At 33.3% G+C, this 21,274-nt stretch overlaps 1 protein-coding gene across 4 annotated transcripts in view; it reads right to left on the bottom strand.

Annotated features, from left to right (window-relative positions):
• Positions 1-21,274, bottom strand: part of ERBB4 (erb-b2 receptor tyrosine kinase 4) — a 1,128,925-nt gene that overhangs the window by 20,589 nt on the left and 1,087,062 nt on the right. For all 4 annotated transcript variants that reach the window (XM_007470009.1, XM_007470010.1, XM_007470012.1 and 1 more), the window contains exons 22-25: positions 20,070-20,145; positions 16,313-16,459; positions 14,147-14,244; positions 12,622-12,792 (exon numbers count right to left, since the gene is read on the bottom strand). In XM_007470009.1, the coding sequence (XP_007470071.1) occupies positions 12,622-12,792; positions 14,147-14,244; positions 16,313-16,459; positions 20,070-20,145 (492 nt within the window). The remainder of the gene's footprint in view (positions 1-12,621; positions 12,793-14,146; positions 14,245-16,312; positions 16,460-20,069; positions 20,146-21,274) is intronic.

Raw genomic sequence — 21,274 nt, 5'->3', positions numbered from 1 at the left:
GATATATGTATATGTATAGCTGATTCACTTTGTTATAAAGCAGAAACTAACACACCATTGTAAAGCAATTGTACCCCAATAAAGATGTTAAAAAAAAATGAAGTATTGATACAACAACAACAAAAGTATGGATGTTACTAAACTATGCCTATAATTCTTGTTGGACAAAGCAAAGGAAATTGCTTGTGAATTAAACTTCTAATTTCTTCCCCTCTCTGATTTACAGTACTTCTTTCATCACAACATAGAAAATATTTTACAGCAAGAGATACTGTCACAGTATTTGCAATTTTTTCCACGGTGGTCTACTCCTCTCTCAATTCAGCCTTTGCTCAAGTGTAATGAGAGGCTGGTCCATAGTCATTCATTTACAGTGTCTGAGTGAAAACTACAGAGCACACGTTACCCTCTCTTGAGAAGACTCCAATGTGTCAGAATTCCAAAGGGAAAAATGGAACTTTTCCTCTGGGCAGGTGAATGGCAAAAGGGACCGAAACACAAGATGCTTGTGATGAGGGTGTGTCAATGGCAGAAAGTGCACAAAGGAAAGCTGATGAGCGAGCCCACTCCCCGCTACCCACGACCGTCTTCTCCAATCCGTTTCACGGAGCAATCAAAGGATATTCTGAACCTCCCCAAATGCCATCAATCCTTATTGAGAAGGAAATAGAACATCTCTCTCTTAAGCCTTTGCAGGAGTAATCATCAGAGCAAGCTGGCCTGAACAGGGAGCTTTGGCAGACAAAGATGGATTTGTCAAAATAAATAAATAAATACAGACATACATAAGTTAAATAACCTTCACAAAATATGAATAGAAAGTTGATGATAATCTCCCAATTCTATTGTGTAAAGGGTAAAGAAACTCACAGTTGTGCTCTCCAGGTCTAATACGGTAAAGAATAGGCTTCTTGATGAGATGTTTCCCATAATGTACAGCAAAGCTGGGAATCTTGTGGCAATAATACTAAAAAATAACCATCTAAATGATTTAGATAAAACATTCATTAACATTCCAGATCTAAGTCTCTAAGTGGCCCCTCCCTCCTCTTTGTTTCCTTCCCTGGCTCTGATTTTCTTCTTTAGCACTTTTGGACAAAGAAGGGAAGAAGCCTCTTTTGATTGTTTAAAAAGGCTTCTTAAGCTAGCTGACAATTGCTCAAGTGTGAAATATCTTCATAAAGATCACTGAAATGTTCTTTAACACTAGACTCTCCTTAAACAAGCCATATTTCTGTGGTCCCTGCTGTCTCTGTGTTGCACGGCCTGTTTGGCAGCGTCCAATTCTAGTACCCATGAAGAAGCAGCAAACAATGATGTCAACAAGCTCTTTCAGATGAATCATTATTTAATAGATGAGTCACTCATTTTGGAGTCAGAGGGTGTGATACTGGTTTGGTTCTTGAGTTACCAAGTTCTCAACCAAGTTACCAAGTCAGGGATTTCAATTACTGTGTCCTTGGGATTCTGCTGTGAAAATAAAATGCCTCCTATGTCAAAGTTCTTTGTAAACTTTAAAGCATTATTCCGCTATCTCTTATTTTTGTGAATATTCCAGGAATGAAAGTGACTCTGTTTTTATAATGTATTGCTTGTAGTGGACTTTGAATCCTCAGAGGGTAAGAAGGGTTGAGGGTACTTTTCAAAATAGTAGGCTAAAGTAAAAAAAGGTTTCATAAAGATTGTCCCAAATATTTTTTTAAAAATTAAAGAAATAAGAAATCTGTACTAACTGTGTTTTAATAGGTTGAGTAATTATTAGGCTTTTTTTTGAATGGTCAATTTACAAAATTTAATTGTTTCTTTTAACTATTTTTTACAAGTACTACATTCATATTTTAGAAAAATCATAGAATACATATTAACAGAAAGTAGGAAATAAAAGCCATGCAGTCAAAAATAATCACTGTTAATATTTAGATGCATAATATTTGATGTTAGATCATATTGTATATACTACCTTGAAGCATTTTCATTAAAACTATATATTATTGGCATCTTTTCGTGTCAATAAATAACTTCAATAGCATTGTTCTTAATGGCTTTATAGGCTTTTATTTGTATGTTGTTTATTATTTTTCAGAGATGATATATTGATTTTCCATGTTCTTTTACCAAATGAAGGGTGGGTGTTAAAAGTTTAGACTGTAGACAAGACAGGTCTGTGTTCAAATCTCACTTTTTACCATACAAGCTGGAAGTCTCAGCAAAAAGGCTTTGCCTCTCTGTTTGTTTCTGCCTCTGTAAAATGTAAACAGTAAATTCAGCTTACCCTTGTTGTGAAGATTAAGGGTAATAAATGCAAAAGCTCAGAGCAGAACCTAACACACAAATATGTGATCAATAAGTGGTAGTTATATTTAAGTTTGTGTTTGAAAACTTTGAAACATATGTAAAACTTGTAAGAATCCTTTTATCTTCAAGCATGTAATTACTGAGTCCCAACACGGACGTTGTTCTCCCTGTTTTTCGTTTCGATTTTGGCTCTATCAGTTCCATTTGATCCTCCTAAACCATTAACTCTTGATTACAGGGAGTCTCACAGGAGAATAAACAGAGGAGGCAAAACAGCAGCAGGCCTCTCATTGCACTCCCAGCAGGAGCCTTTTAAACCAATTGATGCTAAAATCTCATTAGACTTGAAGTCAAAATCAAGATGTCCAGGGTTTGGACCAGTAAAAAAGCAGATAGAACCAATAGAGGGTTAAATGTTAGATGTGAGAGATCAGAGCATGGCTTCCCACCTCTCCCTTCAAAGTAAAGGACACGGAGCTCTGGCTTTTACCTTTCCTAGCATCAGTATACAAACTGTAAGATGAGAGTGTTTGTACTAGAAGGTCTTTAAGACCCCAGCTCTGGCACTCTATGACTATATAACTACTTACATGTCACCTCATACTACAATGGGGCAGCTCAGTGGTGCAAATTACTAAGAGTTGATCTATATACTTGGATCAAGGGCAAACCACACTGGTTATATTTGTATTTGGGGAAAATCTAGTTGAAATGAGTGACTAGAGAAGGACATAAATACCAAGGGAAAGGAAGGAAAACAAAATGGAAAATAAGAGGTAAGAAGATTATGTTGTTGGTATGGTAAGAAGAGTCAGGTGTCTGTGTGTAAATGGAAGCATGGAATTTTATGTACAGGAAATAACATATTATTATTATTTTGTATTTACTGCCAACTTCCTCTCCTTCCTTAGCTTTGAAGATGGGAAGTTCTAAATATCTTGTCGCCACTTCAGCCAGGGTCAATGGATCACTCTGATTTACCATGCTCTAGGAAACATACCACCTCTATTGTATCTGCAAGCATGCATTTATAGGCATTGGTGTTTAATTTTAATCTTTCATTTTCCAACAGAAATAACAGATTTTCTAAAGAATAAATAACTGTAGAGGAAATCACAATGTACTATAGCAAGGAGGTGCTACTCCAAGTCCAAATCTGCTAGAAGTGATTTCTATGAAACCTGGAGATACAATTTGAGAAAGAAGTCCAAAAATGATATCTTTCTTAAGAAATTGAAAAATAATTTAATTTTGTGTGTAATTCCTAAATATAGGGTTACTATGAAAGATTTATCATTATGTCTAACATGATGTCATGACCTGAACTCTATATAAATCCCTGAGGAGTCAGGGAGAAATAGAAGAATAATAACAATGGAAAAAAGTACTTTGTTAAAGAAAAGTAAAGCTTGCAAAGAGTAGTATAACTAAAACAATATAACCAGACTTTAAGAAAGTCACTGGTAGAGAAAACATTGCACAAAAAGGCATAGATATTTTGCTGATAAATTAATCATTTGAGAGAATGAGGGATACCCCCAAACTAGTGGCAAATCAGAGAGATCAGAGTTATTTTTGATATCCCAATAATGTCCAAGAACTTGGGAGACTAAACAAATGCAATCTGATGTTATGTTCTTATTTAGGGGAAAAAAGAAAATAAACAAATCTACCATGCATAAGGAGAAATAGTTATTTGTTAAAATATATAAACTACCCACCCATGCCTCCAAACTAAAACAGAAAGCACCAACATGATCTGTATTTTGAAAGAGATCAACGTAGGGATAAAGCTTGCAGCTCTGGGCAATTTTATGTGTGTGAGTAGACAGCAGTGGAAAATAAATTGCAGTGACTGGTCAACTGGAATGGCCAAGGCATTTCCTAGGATAAATGTTCAAAATCTGTTCAACTGTTAGTGACGATAAGACTATATATCATATAAAGCAAAATCTAATATAATATATATCATTCAAGTTTATCCCATTGATGAAAATGAAAGGCGTACTCTCAATAGATGAGGTCAAAATAAAGCAAAAGGAGTTAGTGCTAATAAATGATCAGGTGCGTGAAATATTCACAGTATTGTCTTTTATTTGGTAAACCTTATAAGTAGAAATTGAGCCTGTCTGAAGAAATTTTTAAAAATGTAGCTGTCAGTTAGAATGATTTTGTAGTAATTCCTGTGAAGTGATGAGGCCCTGAATTAGAGTCATGGTAGGAGAAACAGAAGACAGGAATTTAAGAGCTGTTTTATAGGAAAACCAAAAAGGATTTTGCTTTTAATTGGATGATTTTAATGAAAAGCAAAAGATTTTAAAACCACATTTCACGCCTTCATAACACTGACAAAAAATAGGAAAATTGGGAGAGGATCCATCATATCTCTTCATAACATAAAAGAGTTCTTAAACATGTGTAGTATAGAAATATTACAAAAACAAGGATTTTTTAAAAGTATAGTTAAAAACACATCTCCTTGTCTTTGTTCATGCTGGGGTTTTTGTTTGGTTTTGATTTTTGCTTTCCTTTTGATCCATTTCAGTCCCACTCTACCAAAATTCTACTTCTATGCCAAGCTAAATCCAATAATGACAGAGCCACAAATGACACTCTATAGCCTCTTTAACTGATTTGGTCTTTTTCCTACAATACCTGGCATATTGCTCTCAGAATATTATCTCCTCAAACGGAATGTGAAGTCTTTGAGGGAAGAAGATTTGTCTTTCAACTCTGTACCCTCACTGCCCAACACAGTGCCTGGCCCAAGATAAACATTCAATGTATTAATTCATTCACTCTTTCACCATAATAAACTAACAAGTTAAAAGATTACTACTTAGATAGGTAACACTTTGGGGCAAAAACTACCTAGTGATATGAAGTGTCTTAGTAAGAAGATCTCCTTCTCCTGTCTTGATAGATAAAATTATAAAAAACAATACCCAAGTATCATATCAAGGATACTGTTCAGGAATCCTTGACATATTTTGGAAGAAATGTAAAACCAATAACCTGAGACTACAATCATTTATCATCAAGTAGCAGCTGTTGTTAGAATTGATATTGATCCTTGGTAAATTGCAACCAGAGTAACCTTGTTATATCATCACAAAATTTTCCCACTACATCATTTAGCTATGAGATGCTTCCTTAACATGTGTCCTTAGGTTTTTCTCTTCTATAATCAATCACAAAAGGAAAAAAAAGTTGTGTATAGAGGTAACCCAAAATGTTTTGGGGCAGTTTTCAATTAAATATTTTCTAGAAGAAAATATAATATGAATGCATAAAATAAATGATTATTTTGAAAAGTCATCCTATGAAAAGATAGTTAAAATTACAAGGAGCTCTTAAGTGATCTAGTTCAATCTTCTCATTATTGAAGTAAAGAAACTGAATCTGATTAAGTAATATGACCAAGGCTGAAGTGTCAAAGAGTTAGTTCTAGAATGTGAGATTCCTGACATCCAACTTAGTTTCTTTTATCCAATTATCATTAAGAAAATGAAAAGTGTTAGTTCCATTAGTTGTAAGAAGTTTAATAGCAACTTGAAATAAGGAACTTCCTTCCCGTAGCCTCTCTGTTATTTTAGGAATATGGCTCCCATGTGGGACTACTGAAAGCTAGACTTTATTAATTAATAGCTCTGCCTCTTATCATTTGTAAATTATCTAACCTCTCCACATATTAATTTCCTTAACTCTTAAAATGGGTCATATATTATTACCTACCTCAGAGAGCTTTGTGAAATTAAAGTGAAATAGTTAATTTAAAATACTTAGTATAGTACTTAGGTTACAGTAAGAACTCAAGTTTCAGCTGATATTACTATTTATTTTTTAAATTTCATAAAATAAATCAAGGTTTTGATTTACTAAATTGTAAAGACAAACCCAATTGAAACTTTCATAGCTTCAAATGTCATTATTGAGAGTGACATCATTGTTTCTGCATTCTCATTTTGCTTGAATTTCTACTAGTTTATGCACCATTAGGAAGCATACATAGCACAAGATCATAAATCCTACAGGGGAGGCAAAAGGTGTCTTATACTTCTCTTTCCATCTTCCTTCCTTCCTTCCTTCCTTCCTTCCTTCCTTCCTTCCTTTCTTCCTTCCTTCCTTCCTTTCTCTTTCTTTCTTTCTTTCTTTCTTTCTTTCTTTCTCTTTCTCTCTCTCTTTCTTTCTTTCCTATAGATTAGTAAAAATCTCAAAGATCATTACAATATATGTTAAAACCCTTGCTAAAATATCTTTATCAAAGTTATGAAATCTTAACTGATGACAAAGTGATAGAGGTGTAAAATAAAGTATATAGAATTATATTTTCTGAGCAGTCAAATATTCAGCCTATATTCAATTATTTAGAAGCTGATCAAATTTGTGAAATACCAAACCCCTTTTTCTTTCTTCACCCTTCATTTTTCCTGCCTATACTTTGTCCAGTTTTTCAGTTCATTTATATACCCATCCTAGAAGAGAAAGGACAAAGAGGAGGAAAAATGCAAATCTGTAAATAGAGTTATTTCTTAGCAGATTGGAAAGAAGTGGAAAAAACTTTAAATTGTAATGATAGGTCCATTGTGGATCACCCGCTCTACCAATGTGGAGCAGCTACAGAGGAAGACAGTTCCTCTGTCTTCCCCTGGCCTGGATACTTGATGTGTTTGTTGATGTTTTCTGAAAGAGGTAGGACACTTAATCTTTAAAACTACTCACCACAAATGACTGAATGATCCTGCAACAACTGAATCATGTCCTCTATAAAAATGCACTGAAGCTCTTACATTAAGTTCAACTTTCTAGTATCATTAAAGCTAAAATATCTTTAGCTGCATCAATGTATTAGCCATTCTTATTCATTGCTGTTGCATTTAATATACAGCTCATTATACCAAACAAACATAAGTCTGGGTAACTCAAAAGAAAGAGACAAAACGTATCCATATTAACAGAAAAATAATCTGTGCAGAAATTCCAAAATCGTACTGAACACTTAGTTGAAAATGTAAGGCAGTATGCATTTAAATAAATATGTCAAGAGAAAAGAAAGGCAGCCAGGGAACCTAAAACCTCTTGATAGACTGAATATACAAACAGACAATGACTGGATCATATATGAAATCAGTAGCCTAATTCACACTTACAGCAACCTACCCAGAAAACCATAGCTAAAATAAACAGCCCAGGAATGCAGTTGACTTATAAATTGGACTTGCAGGAAGCCTGATTGTTACCTTTAGTAGCAATCCCAGAAGCTAAACAATAACTTCTGTTAACAACTGGCCCTAAATGACCAGGATTTGATTAATAACTAGCAGCTTCCCTAATTTTTGTCACCACTTTCAACTTAGAGCCAACCAGAGAAAGCCAAATATGTACACCTAACCCATAGGAAGCTCTGCTTCTAGTTAGCCCTCTTTTAGATTCCCTATGCCAATAGCCTCCAATCAGGCCATTCCTGAAGCCTTCCTTTTTCTCCACTGTAAATGTTTCCCATTCCTCTGTCTGCCCTTGAGTCTCTCCCAAAATACAAGTGATAGTGGTTGACTCCCTTGTTATAGTAAGCTCTGAATAAATAGATGGTCTTATTTATTTCAACACGATCAAACACCCACTGTACATCCATCAATAGACAACATGCTTAGATATATTAGAAAGTCAACCACCACAATATTCTGTGAGGAATTTTTTCACCCCCATTTTACAGATACAGAGAACTGAAGTTTGCAGAAGTTTAGATAGCTTCTCACATTTTCCTATTCTACATCATGTTACAGTAAGTGCTTTTGGTATATTATTTTGGTAAGGTTTGTGAGATAATATTAAAAGGATATCTAACAATAATAACAGCAATAGATATAAATTAGATGAATGTTTTCTAGCATTACTTGCTTTTGTATCTGGCAACTTGCTGGATAAAAGTCCACATTGTATTTTTAGTTGACTCACTGCTTTAAGGTTATTTAGAATCACTTTAAGGGTGATTCTAAAAGAAGGGAATAAGTATTGATTTGCCTAGCATTTCAGATACTCTGCAATTTTTTTAAGTTAATTGCCTAACAATCATATATATACTATTGTGTTTATTTTACAAATGAAGAAGCAAAGTTGTAAAGATATTCAGAACTTTAAGACTTTCAGCTAGTGAGCAGGGGAATCTATATATAAAAACTGAATTACTTTTTGGTTTCAAAGTCCAACAAATATGCTCAAAACTCCTTTGATTAAAATTCACTTTAAAATGTTCCCTTACCACATAAGTTGGTCACAAAACCTAAAATTGAAGTAACATTTTCTAACTATAAAATAATACAAATTAGCTTTATAGGAAAGAAGGGAAAACAGCATTTGCACATATTAGAAATTACCATACAAGTTACATAAAGCCAGACAGAAAAAATAGAAAAATATAGATGAATAGTAAGGCTTTTTAATGCCTGGAAATAAAATGATATTTAAGAAAAATTCCTTTAACAAAGACCTGAAAAAGTAAAAGGAAATATACAGGTAACATTGTTTAAATAATAACTGGAATAAGAAATTATGACTAAAGGCCAAATAATTCCTCATGTGGTTTCTACTTTGTCTTACTAATTCCATTCAGTTAACTCAAACTTTTACTATGAATTCCTTGCACTGAGCATAAATTAAGATGAACAGAAAAGTTAGAATTTGAGAATCCTTATAAAAAGGAAAAGATTCAAGCCATTGGCCTTTATAACATTTCATGTTAAGGAAGGAAACTATTTTCTTGAAATTGCCCTGTTTTAATAAAGGTAATGAATTTGTCACATAAAATTATAAATGTCAAAGTTATGATTTGACCATTTTGCTAAGTGTACAGAGAAGAAAACGGTGCCTCTTTTACACACCTTAAAGATGTTTTGCCTTGCCATAAACAAAACACTGGGGCTTCCCTGGTGGCACAGTGGTTGAGAGACCCCCTGCCGATGCAGGGGACACGGGTTCATGCCCCAGTCTGGGAGGATCCCACATGCCATGGAGCGGCTGGGCCCGTGAGCCATGGCCGCTGAGCCTGCGCGTCTGGAGCCTGTGCTCCGCAACAGGAGAGGCCACAGTGGTGAGAGGCCTGCGTACCGCAAAAACAAAAACAAACAAACAAACAAAACATTGACGCTCAATGTCTATCAGTTGATATAATTTTTGAAATTTTTAGTTCTATCTCCCTATCTCCTCTCCACTGAGCTACAAGACAAATTTTTCATATGAATGAGAAATTACTTGAGGTCTCTATCTTTGCCTCTTTCTCTACCAGACCTTCTAAATGGGGGTAGGTGGGCAAGAAGTATAGGGCAGGTTGGGAGATGCATTTTACAAGAAAAAACCTAGGGAGTTTCCCAAAACAACACGTATCTCAGAGGTTGAGGTTGACGCCAAGAAAAACAACCATACTGAAAATAACATGTTCTAATCACTGTGAAGCAATAGTATGTGTAGTACAGACAGACTGATCCGGCTCTTCCATTGACCGTGAGTCACCTTTGGCCATTCAAGTCACTTAATTTTGTGACAAGTTTCTTCATTTGTAAAATGGAAATAATGATAATAGAACCTCATGGGATTGTTGTAAGTATTAAGAGACAATATATATGTGTTGACACATAGTAAACACTAGGTTTATCATTGTTGTCAGTTTGAAACAAAGCAAATTACTTTGTTTTAGAGAATGAGCAGCAAATTGAAAGTTTTATTATGCCAATGGTCAAGACAAAGAGGATGCTGTTTGTTCCATGAGCTACGACAATGTTCTTAGAGGGAGGAGGAGACCAAGAGAAAAGAATTGCTTTCTAGAAAAAATTAAGCATCATGTTTATGTCTTTTCAATTGAAGAAATTGATTACAGGCTTCTCTATGCTCCATAATGGCTAATGAATACTTGATTATAACACTATCATGCTACACTCTTTGTATCTGCGTGAGTCTTTTGTTAAACTTCGTACATCTTGAAAGTAGTAGTTATGTCAAAATATTTGAATCTCGTGTCTAATAATGGCTTACATGCAGAGGTACTCAATAAATGTTGAATGTTTATGGTTTCCTTTGCTGTTTTGCATAGCAAAACAGGTTTTAAGTTTAATTAGGTCTCATTTGTTTACTTTTGTTTTTATTTTCATTATTCTAGGAGGTGGGTCAAAAAAGATCTTGCTGGGGTTTATGTCAAAGAGTGTTTTTCCTATGTTTTCCTCTAAGAGTTTTATAGTGTCTGGTCTTACATTTAGGTCTTTAATCCATTTGGAGGTTATTTTTGTGTATGGTGTTAGGTAGTGCTCTAATTTCATTCTTTTACATGTACCTGTCCAGTTTTCCCAGCGCCACTTATTGAAGAGGCTAGGAATAAGTGAAACAACTTATTGTTACAAATAAAACAACGGACAAAGGATTAATCTCCAAAATATACAAATAGCTCATGGAGCTTAATATTAAAAAAACAAACAATTCAGTTAAAAAATGGGCAGAAGACCTAAATAGACATTTCACCAAAGAAGACATACATGGCCAAGAGGCACATGAAAAGATGCTCAACATCACTAGTCATTAGAGAAATGCAAATCAAAACTACAATGAGGTATCACTTCACACTGGTCAGAATGGCCATTACCAAAAAATCTAGAAACAATAAACGCTGGAAAAGGTATGGTGAAAAAGGAACCCTCCTGCACTGTTGGTGGGAATGTAAATTGATACAACCACTATGGAGAACAGTATGGAGGTTCCTTAAAAAACTAAATATAGAACTACCATATGACCCAGCAATGCCACTACTGGGTATATAGCCTGAGAAAACCATAATTCAAAAAGAGACATGCGGGCTTCCCTGGTGGTGCAGTGGTTGAGAGTCCGCCTGCCGATGCAGGGGACGTGGGTTCGTGCCCCAGTGAAAAAAAAAAAAAAAAAGAGACATGCACTCCAATGTTCACTGAAGCACTATTTACATTAGCCAGGACATGGAACCAACCTAAATGTGCATCGACAAATGAATGGATAAAGAAGATGTGGCACATATATACAATGGAATATTACTCAGCCATAAAAAGAAACGAAATTGAGTTATTTGTAGTGAGGTGGATGGACCTAGAATCTGTCATACAGAGTGAAGTAAGTCAGAAAGAGAAAAACAAATACCATATGCTAACACATATATATGGAATCTAAAAAAAAAAAAAAAGTGGTACTGATGAACCTAGTGGCAGGGCAGGAATAAAGATGCAGACATAGAGTGTGGACTTGAGGACATGGTGGGGGAGGGCGAAGCTAGGGCAAAGTGAGAGTAGCATCGACACATATACACTATCGAATATAAAGTAGTTACCTAGTGGGAAGCAGCCGCATAGCACAGGGAGATCAGTTTGGTGCTTTGCGATGACCTAGAGAGGTTTGATAGGGAGGGTGGGAGGGAGGCTCAAGAGGGAGGGGATATGTGTATATATATATGCATATGGCTGATTCACTTTGTTGTACAACAGATACTAACACAGTATTGTGAAGCAATTATATTCCAATAAAGATCTATTAAAAAAAAAAGAAAGACCTGGGATATTATAGGAACTTAATAAATGCTGACTCTATCAAAAAGTAAATAAATAATAAATAAATATTGAATGAATGATGAATGAATGTTCAAAAATAAACAAATGAATGAATACATGAATTGACAGTTTTCAGAGAAAGAATGGTATTCATATAGAGTGGGCTTAATATTTAAAATGAAATGGAAACTCCTTTCAGAAGCTTCTTTCGAAAGTTAAATCTGCATCTTAGAAATGATTCAGAAGCCCTCCCAATATGATTGATTTAGTCCAAAGGATTGCACACTGTTCTGTTTCTACTTCAACTTGACAGAAGATATTTAATGTCTCCTAAATGAGTAAAAAAGAGTTGTACTTGTATTGTCTCTTGACTAATAAGTCATATCATTTTATTGAGGAAAAAAGTAGAGAGCCTATCTTGGGAAGAATTTTCATTTATATACAAACACGTACAGATTTATTAGTTTGAATTGGTTGTAGATTTTCAAAAATTAAGGGTTTTTTTTTAACTGACTTAAGATGAAGAAAAGTTTCTCCTTTTGAAATCTTGAAGATATTTCAGAGTGCATGCTGTATTGCCCATGCTTACCTTCCAAAATTAACTATATATGGCAAGCTTGGCATATCTTTTGTTGGTACAACTTGCTTTTAATTTAGGAATCACACTTATTTGAGCTACATAATTTATTTGGTAATTTTAGTACTCACAATGTATTTCCATGACTTTGTTTCTCAGAAATAATATGAGAGGTGGTATATAATTACTTCTTACCCTATTTGAGTCGATTCTTGCTCTGGAAGTATAGATGGGAGGTGGGATGTTGAAAGCCTGAGGGACCAGATATTCCTCAGCATCCATCATATCTTCTAAATCCTCTTCATCCAAGAGATTCTGAAAGAACTTGCTGTCGTTTGGACTGGGAAGCTTCATACGATCATCACCCTAAAAAATTTCCCATCAGATATACACACAGAAATGATTCTTTCCTTCATTTTAAATATGTGAACTTTGTAGCAAATTTATATAATATCAAAATGGTTGCAAATTCATGCACTCATTAAACAAAATAATTATTTAGCACAATTACCAGCCATATAGAAGCCTATAACATACTTAGATATGACACGGTAAGATAAAAACATTTAATACAAGAAGAATGTGATAAATGCCATTAGAGATGAATAAAGCAGAATGCTATGGCTATTTTGAGAGAGGCATAAACCATTTCAGATCTGAGAATAATGGTGGGTTTCACTGTCAAGATGGCGTTTGAGCTGTGACTTTAAGAGTATATAATAAAGAAAGAGCAATTGACTTATCAATCTTTATTATACTTGGTTGGTTTGATAGTGTAGAGCTATCAGGATACATTGGATCCATGGTTTGCTCTATAGCATAATATTGTTAAAGAGATAACATTCAAAATCACAGCACTGGTGGCAAATAACATAAAGGGGGTGGGAGAAACACCAAAACAATAGTTACACTCTTACTTCATCTATTTCTTAAGTAGAATTTTAAAATTTGTTTTGTGATATTTTTGTAAACTTTTAAAAATTAAAGTTAATTAGGGAAAAAGCTAGAAAACATTATCTGCTAAAATCTGACTTTTATCTTCATGTCAGACTATTGATATGAAGATAAACACTACCTTGTTTTATTGAGGAACCTTAACTCAGTGTTATCCAAGGTCCACTTGTTTATGGTTTAGGTAAAATAATCATAAAGAAATATATTACAACTTTTAAATTATTAAATCCATTTTTTCTAGTGTTACATATAAAATGTTCTTTTGGTCTATTATTTTATTTTTGTACATTAATTCATCTGAATTTGAGTTATTACTTGAATATTGCATACCTCCCAAAAGAAAAAAACATTTTAAAATATTTTTCTAGGAAATTAAATGTCAATTTATTGAAACTTTTAGTTCACTGCCTTCAAACATGGACATGATTAAAACAAAAATCCATCTTCCTTTTATTCCAAGAAGAGACGATTATAACAATGAACATGACTAGCTGAGTACTACAAGGCTTGTCTGAGGATAAAGGCCTTTTTATGTACATGAAATAATTATCTGGAAGTTCAACAGTAGAGGCACTTGAGTACTAAGGGAAGATGCTTAGAAGTGGTTCTGACATCAAGTAAAAGTCATTTCACATGATATTTTGCTTAGTTAATTAATTAATTTGTGAATGATGATATCCATAGTTCCAAAGTCCAGATATTACTACTGTTTTGTAGTGGGTTTGTCATTGGGATATTCTCAAAAATCTAAGTCAAATGTACAAACCTGAATAACTAGGTATCTTTGAGGGTCTCGAGCCATCCTCGAAAATTCAGCAGCCAGTTCCTTAAATTTAGGTCTACTGTCAGCATCAATCATCCAACCTAGAAATTCACATGCAATAAAAGAGTCACTATATCCATAATTTTATGAAAATAAAGACTAAGTTTGAAAAATATCATTTAAATAAAAATGATCTGAAAAACAAAGAAAGCTAATGAAAGAAACAATCCAATAGGTGAGATTCTATCTCAATCAGTTTGCTGACATTCATAACTAAATGTAACATATTATAGAACAACACAAGCTTTTTATTTTGTTGATATAATTTAAAATTAATTTTTCATCATAGAAAATATAACCTAGGCTAACCATGGGAATTTACAGAATTTCAGATCTTTTTTCTGTAGGTGTGAAGAGAATTTAAAAATAAAAAAAATATTTTTCTTTGATGGGTATAGAAAAGGTGATTGGAATATAATTTATCATTTTATATCAGGAGTGACATGGAATAAAAACTTTGGTTACAATGCTGTATACTGGCAAAAAGGCGAAAAAAGGAATTGAAAGCAACTTTCTTATGCTACTTTTTTCCTGGTGGGAAAAAAATTAATGCAAAGTGATTGGTAATGTTTGTTCAGAAATAGTCATTAGCTTATCTTAGTACTAGCCTTTCCAGCATAAAATACTATCAGCAATTTATCAAGTTATGTATTAAGAGCCTTAACTCCCCAGGCTCTGTTTAACTGATGAAATGACAAGAATAAAGGCACCAAGCTTTCTTTGATTTTATTGCCAAATGACCCTTTTCTTAGATATTAAAACTCCTAAAAGCAAGGTAAAAATCGCTATTAGGCAAGATGTTTTCCTGATTTTTTATTATTCATCAGAGTATCTAAATGAAGTATATAAATCATCTCATGCTAGTTATGGGATCAAATTATGTAATACATGTATGTTTTTAAACTTTCTTCCATAGCTGACTACCGAAAAATGTTTGACCCAATAAAGCTATAAAACTTGTTTCCTCTTTTCTGCAAGTTCACTTTTTATTCTTGTATGGGAAGTGTTTGGGTGTCATTTTATGTATCATTAAAATTATTTGATTTTTTTTCTCTCCTAACAAAGCTCAAATGCTCTATATTTTATATGTAACCACTAAAAAAAAATGCTGTTAATACCAAGATGTTAATGAGAAAATCAATGTTTCTGGAACTCTGTTGGAACCAGAAAAGGTTAAATTCTCAGTGAGGTATCAGTTTCTTTCTAACTAAATATTGAGTAAACAGAACTACACTTAGAGAAAAGGGCATGCTGACCTGAAGTGAAAAGCACATTTTTTATTTCTTCCCTCACTGTCAGAATGTATCACACATGTCATGAGTATAAATCTGAGTAGACCTGTCCAAAGTCTCTTATTAATAAGATGCTTATTCACCTTCACCAGTTTGTTTCTTTGCTAACCCTGTGTAAATCAAAAGGGGAAAACCTCTCATTACACAAGAAAGATTGCTGAATGCTAATCTCATTTAAATTAAGTCAGAAACTCCAGAGACTTCCCTAATTCTATTTAAATTAAGAGTCTAGGCTTCCAAAATACGTTTATAACACATATGTGTCTGGGGCATAGAAGGGAGGAAGAAAAGTAAGAGAGTTAGATGTAAACAAATGATCAAATTGAAAGAAAGTAAACATTCATAATCTTTGTAGTTCAATGTAGATTCATGTCTTTCCACTTCCCATTTTGCCTTACTAATTTTCTGTTGACTGAAACTGGTAAATCTATTTCCATTTAATTCATTTTTTTAAACTATTAGTTTCAAGCTTTTTTCTTTATGTGTAGATCATTTATTTAGTCTGTTTTTTTCCTTTAAAGAGTATTAACATTATTGTGATTAATTACATCTCTTTATGAGAAACAGTTTCATTGTCATGGAAATGATAAGAATCAAAGTGAAATAAATAAGTGTAAGAATCATACAATGTTGACTTCATAGCATGAAAGCATGATATTGCTTCATATTAACAAGAATCACAACAAACACGGGTTTACATGCTCCTTTTCACAATTATCTGTAAACTTTTATATTTTTCAATATACAGAAAAATTGTGCAGGTTGATTAATTACTAAGAATGATGATGAGGATGATAACATAATTTTGCAATCTTACATTTGACCATGACCATATAAACATCAATAGTGCAGATGGGAGGCTGGGGCAAACGTTCTCCTTTCTCTAACAAATCGGGGATTTCTCTGGTTGGAATTCCATCATAGGGTTTTCCTCCAAAGGTCATCAGTTCCCATATAGTGACTCCTAAAAGGGAGATCAAATTCTTACATAAGGATGTTAACAATATACTTTGAAGAAACCAGCAATATGCCTATGGCAAAAGAATGCTTCTTAGAGGGCAATTAGAAATAGTCTAAAGAAAGGCTCTTTAGATTCCTATGTCCACATGAGAAGCCCAAAATCTTTGTGGGAAATTTGATTTTCTTATCATTGTCTTGAAATTTTTAATGGGTAGCGGAGACAATTTCAGAGTGGACAGAATCTGTTCCCCATTTCTACTTATAAGTAATGCTAATGATTGTTGACCCAATTTGTTTCACCACATTAGAGCCTATAAAACAATTTATTTACTATACACATGTATACTCAGTACCAAATAAATATGATTAGGTAAAATCTGATATTGACTAATTTTGAGATTAGCATCTTTACTGTTAAAAGCCCGAAAGGCCAAACTGGGGTTCCAGAATGATTACTTATGTTATAGTAAATAATTGTGCTTTTCTTTTTAACTAACACAAAGAGAACAAGTGGAATAAAACAGATTCATTTCTTTAACACATATGAGAGACTGACTGAAGAATGATCCATATGTAAGATAAAATACATGTAAAGTGAGCTTTCCAAAATTGAAGTGAATCAATAATAGTCTATTCCTTAGACAATAAGAATGGTTTCTTGAATCACTAGAACACTGATTTCTTCAGTAAAAGCAAATACTCTAAATACTAGCATGCAAGTAGCCACCTTTGACAAGAATAATGACTCTGATCTGAGCAATAACATACACAATACAGATCTCTTCTTTATAATCTAATAATTATATAATTTAAAAGTTATAGTTTTCTTAAGGATAAAGGTTGTTAGTTCAGAAATAGCTATGTGGGCACAATAGTATTAGCAAGTGAATTTTGATTGATGTATATACAAGTATCTTTTAATATAAAATCTAATTATGGCTATGTTTTCTTTTCCACTGCCATCTGTAATGAATTATTTATTCAAACTGAAGTAATTTTTAGCTCATAAGAGTTATCATTGACTGATAATAAAAATGCAAAGCTTAAACTATAAAAGTATATGTAAACTTCAAATTATTCTTCATAATAGTATCGTTAATGATTATCTGATTTTTTAAGTTAATATTTACATCTTATGATCCTTAGGTATAATATAAATGTGTAACTAGTGACACAATTTCACTGTTTGATCTTTATAAAACCCTACTTGATGTTGCATACTAAAGAATGATTCATAGAACTGATGATTAAAACTCAGTGTCCATGAGGCAGGCTGGAACAAGTTAAGAAGTAGATTACTGTCTATTTATGTTCAGTCAGTCATATTTATAGAATATGTATTTAATGAGAACATTTTATTAACTTATGTTTGCAGTTATAAAAGAATAGATGCTCTCACATCTCTATCAGAACTTCTAATATAAACAAGATACAAAGCAACTACAAATTAATAGAAAATACAATAAGCAGAAACACATATATACAAAAACTGAAGCAGAAAAACCAAACCCCCCACTTCTGCCAATAATATTCCAATTATATCTTTGCAGAGGTGATGATAAGTAGAGTCAAACAGAGATGGCTTCATATAGAAGAACAATCTCAAGAAAGCTAAATTAGAAACATCTTCAAAACTTAGAATTTTATCATTTGAAGATATAAACCATATTCAATGCATATTTATTTTTATAAAAATAAAGATGCACCCAGTGGCAATGTTCCACAAAGATTCACTGTAAACAAGATTATGTATCTTTCTCTGCCTTTTATGCATTTGCAACCAACTATGATATATCATAAAAATCTTAAAATGCCTTATGGATATGGGTTGATGAACTGGGCTATGTTTCAAAACAGAGTTCACTCTATCATTCTATCTATCTATCATCTATCTATCTATCTATCTATCTATCTATCTATATATCTATCTAATTTTACTGAACTGCTTCTGAGATGTTGCAATTCAACATGAACATTATAGCCTTAAAACAGGATTTTCTCTAAAAGATAAATTTTACTATTAAAAATGTGATTGCCCTGCCAACGTTTACTTTAATGTGTATATATAGTTACTTATTCTAGAGGTCATTTAAAATTTTCAGATTGCCATGTTTAGTTCAGGGAAATATAAGTAGGAAAAGAAAAGGGAAAGAAAAGAAAAAGAAAAAAAATATGATATTATTTAAATCTATCTTATAAAATATGTAAATCTATCTATATAATATATATGCTAATCTATACTATATAATATATAAATGATTATGTACATGCTAATGTATATCATATTCTATAAACATCTATCTCATATTTATAATGTATATGATATATATAATAAAATAATAATATATATGATATATTTGTTTTTTATTTAGTCCTGACAGTTGAACTATGCTTTGTCAAATATTCCTCTATACTTGCCTAAATCTCAAACACACAACACTCTACTGCTAAAATGAGCAGAATACATGAGGCCTTTGTGGAAATTTTAACACCTCCTATGGTTTACATGTGTGGAAGGAAAAACCATCCTATAGAAATGTCTTATTATTTTAAAGATAATTTATACTGTTCTAGATAAGAAGTATAAGTTCTTTAGTGACTTAACGACTTAATTTTCTTTCTAAAAAAAATAAACTAAACTTAAATTTGAGCAAAATAAATCATATCATGCTTTCAAGTCTCACCACCACCATATTATTTAAAGAAGCATAGTGCTTTTTATTTGTAAGAAGTGCTAGTTTTATATGGTATATTTAAACTTAGAAAAGGTGTTTATTTATTCTTACTAATACTTAGATGGACATAAGTTGTAAATAGCCAGACAGGGGCTAAGAAGCTCATCTCAAAAACTGAGTTAAAGGCAATTAAATAAATGTTCTAAATTTTCAAATCTCTATTTCCAGTTCATATTATAATTCTCTAATATATCTGTTTACTCCAAAAGTAGTTTGTAAATTAAAATTAAAGCCGTAATTAGAAATCATCTCTCTTACCTCTCCCCTCACATTTACTACTCTCATCCTACTGATTTCAATAACTGTTCTTTGTTCTAACAATAATCTCTATATTTTTTACTATAGAACATAGATTCCCATAAGAAAAAAAATTTTTTTAAACATTCATTGCATTTAGAGTATTTTTTTGTTTGTTTGTTTGTTTGTTTTGCAGAACGCGGGCCTCTCACTGTTGTGGCCTCTCCCGTTGCAGAGCACAGGCTCCAGACGCACAGGCTCAGCGGCCATGGCTCATGGGCCTAGCAGCTCCGCGGCATGTGGGATCTTCCTGGACCAGGGATTGAACCGGTGTCCCCTGCATCGGTAGGTGGACTCTCAACCACTGCGCCACCAGGGAAGCCCTAGAGTTATGTTTTAAAAGAGTTGTTGAAATGAAGGCCATGAGATTCTATGAAAATGTCCCTAATCTAAAACTGCTGGGGGTTTTTTTGTTTTGTTTTTTGTTTTTTGTCAAAATGATCAGACAAGTTGCTACCAAAATAAAAGGTTATGGTAGACAACTCAACCAAGACGTTAATGTGTTACATTTTAGAGACCCAAGAAACCTAATATGTTTATTTTTGTTTTAAAAGCCTTATGTCACAAGGAAGAATTATTTACCATAGCTCCAAACGTCACTCTGATGGGTGAATTTTCTATAGTGTATACACTCCAAAGCCATCCATTTAATTGGCATCTATAGAGAAGTAAGAAATGAAAGGTTTATAGTCATATAAAAAGTCATTTCTATATTTCCTCAATATGAGTGTCAATTGTATTTTTTTATTGTATGCCTAGAAAATAGAAATAGAAATTGTTATTTTCAATACAGGGAACAAATGAAATGAAATTTAAGCTTCAAATGAATTAACATGAAGATATATTTATTTTTTAAAGTTTCATAAACAATGAAAAGTAAAATAATAAGTATCACTTTCTATAGTTTTTTTGTTTTTTTTGCGGTACGCGGGCCTCTCACTGTTGTGGCCTCTCGCGTTGCGGAGCACAGGCTCCGGACGCGCAGGCTCAGCGGCCATGGCTCACGGGCCCAGCCGCTCCGCGGCAGGTAGGATCTTCCCGGACCGGGGCATGAACCCGTGTCCCCTGCATGGGCAGGCAGACTCTCAACCACTGCATCACCAGGGAAGCCCCACTTTCTATAGTTTTAATTAATATTCAGTAATTAAGTTACTATTTAACATTATGACTTACAATATCAATTCTAAACATGTAATACGTGTACTTTTAAAAATGTGGTCATATTATGTTTTTTTCCCCAAAATGAGATTCTCTACATTTTCAGTAAATGCTTTTTCACCCTCAGACAAATTTCCAGCCACTGGTAAAAAGGACTCTTTCTACACTTGGCCCCTCCCTTCTCCTCTCAGATAATTTGGTCACTAAAACACCTAAAATAATGAATTCCAAAGTTAGCCTTGCTTTGTTCCCCAGCCACAAATGATCTTCCTTGTCTTGGTTAGCCAATATTGAAAATATGTACCATTTTCAAAATAGGAATTATATAAAAGGATATGAGAAGATCAGTACAAATCCATCATCTCTGCAAGAAAAGCAACTCAACTCACCCTGCTGCTGATGGTTCAGCAGAATGATTTTCAACTAAGAAGGGCAGCATTATATAGCTGGGAATATAATTAGATTCTATGGAATAAAGATAAACATTTCTACTTAGCAGCTGAAACATTAAAACTAAATAGGCCTTTGAAATCATGAGGTTGGCTGCTCACCAAGGTGACACCAAGGTAACTCTGTGACAGAATCATGGTATTCAGTGAAAGGGAACAGAAGACACATTGAAACTAATT

Source organism: Lipotes vexillifer, unplaced genomic scaffold (assembly GCF_000442215.2).
Source record: "Lipotes vexillifer unplaced genomic scaffold, Lipotes_vexillifer_v1.1 scaffold138, whole genome shotgun sequence".
NCBI classification, from domain to species: Eukaryota; Metazoa; Chordata; class Mammalia; order Artiodactyla; family Lipotidae; genus Lipotes; species Lipotes vexillifer.
Note: the sequence above shows the minus strand (reverse complement) of the source record. Positions and strands in the feature narration are given on the sequence as shown.